At 67.4% G+C, this 820-nt stretch overlaps 1 protein-coding gene across 1 annotated transcript; it reads right to left on the bottom strand.

Moving 5' to 3' along the window:
* Nucleotides 1–6: 6 nt before the first annotated feature.
* On the bottom strand, nucleotides 7–591 carry LOC103584749 (prostacyclin receptor; the record flags this gene model as incomplete). Its single annotated transcript, XM_008565632.1, has 1 exon — nucleotides 7–591. A coding segment is annotated over exon 1 (585 nt), but the record flags the coding sequence as incomplete, so codon positions are not given.
* Between the last annotated feature and the right edge of the window lie 229 nt (nucleotides 592–820).

Genomic DNA, 820 nt, shown 5'->3' with positions numbered 1-820 from the left:
GGCCACCAGCAGGGCCATGAGGCTGGCATAGGCCAGCGAGAAGGCACAGCCGCCCGGCTCAGCCGAGCGCATGCGGATGAAGCACCAGCTGCCCGGGCAGTACTGCTGGTGTTGGCCCAGGCCCAGCAGGGGCAGCGAGCAGAAGAGGGTGCAGAAGGCATAGATGGCAGGTAGTGCCAGGCGCGCGCAGCGCGGCCCATCCAGCTGGGCATACAGGTAGGGGTGGCTGAGCGCCAGGCAGCGCTCCACGGCCATGGCGAAGAGGATGAGTGTGGCGGCCAGGCCAAAGAAGGTCATGGCGAAAGCGAAGGTGTTGCACAGCGCAGGGCCGCCCCGCGCCAGGCCCAGCAGTGAGCTGTTGCGAGCGTAGGCCACGAACACGGCAGGGCTCAGAAAGCACGTGCCCAGCAGGTCCGTCACCGCCAGCCCGGTGACCAGCACCACGAAGGCCGATGGGCGCGACCACCGCCGTGCCCCCAAGATGCCCAGCGCCAGCCCGTTGCCCGCCACACCCGCCACGAACATCAGGGTGCTGGTGGCCGGCCCTACCGAGTCCTGCACATAGGTAAGGTTCCGGCACGAGTCCGCCATCCCCCGCCGCCTCTGCTAGCCTGGGCTGGAAGGTCCCAAGGGCAGGAGGTGGGGGGTCAGAGGCGGCAGGTCTTCCCCTGCTGCCCACTCACATGCCCACCACCAGACAAGGTCCTTATGGCAGCTGCGGGTCTCCCAGCCACCCCCAGTTCTTGTGCGTGTGTGTCTCTGTCTCTCCCTCGGTCTTCTCCAGCCTCTCCCTCTCCCTCTCTCTCTCTCTCTCTCTCTC

The sequence above is a fragment of the Galeopterus variegatus genome, unplaced genomic scaffold (genome assembly GCF_000696425.1).
Source record: "Galeopterus variegatus unplaced genomic scaffold, G_variegatus-3.0.2 Scaffold98642, whole genome shotgun sequence".
NCBI classification, from domain to species: Eukaryota; Metazoa; Chordata; class Mammalia; order Dermoptera; family Cynocephalidae; genus Galeopterus; species Galeopterus variegatus.
Note: the sequence above shows the minus strand (reverse complement) of the source record. Positions and strands in the feature narration are given on the sequence as shown.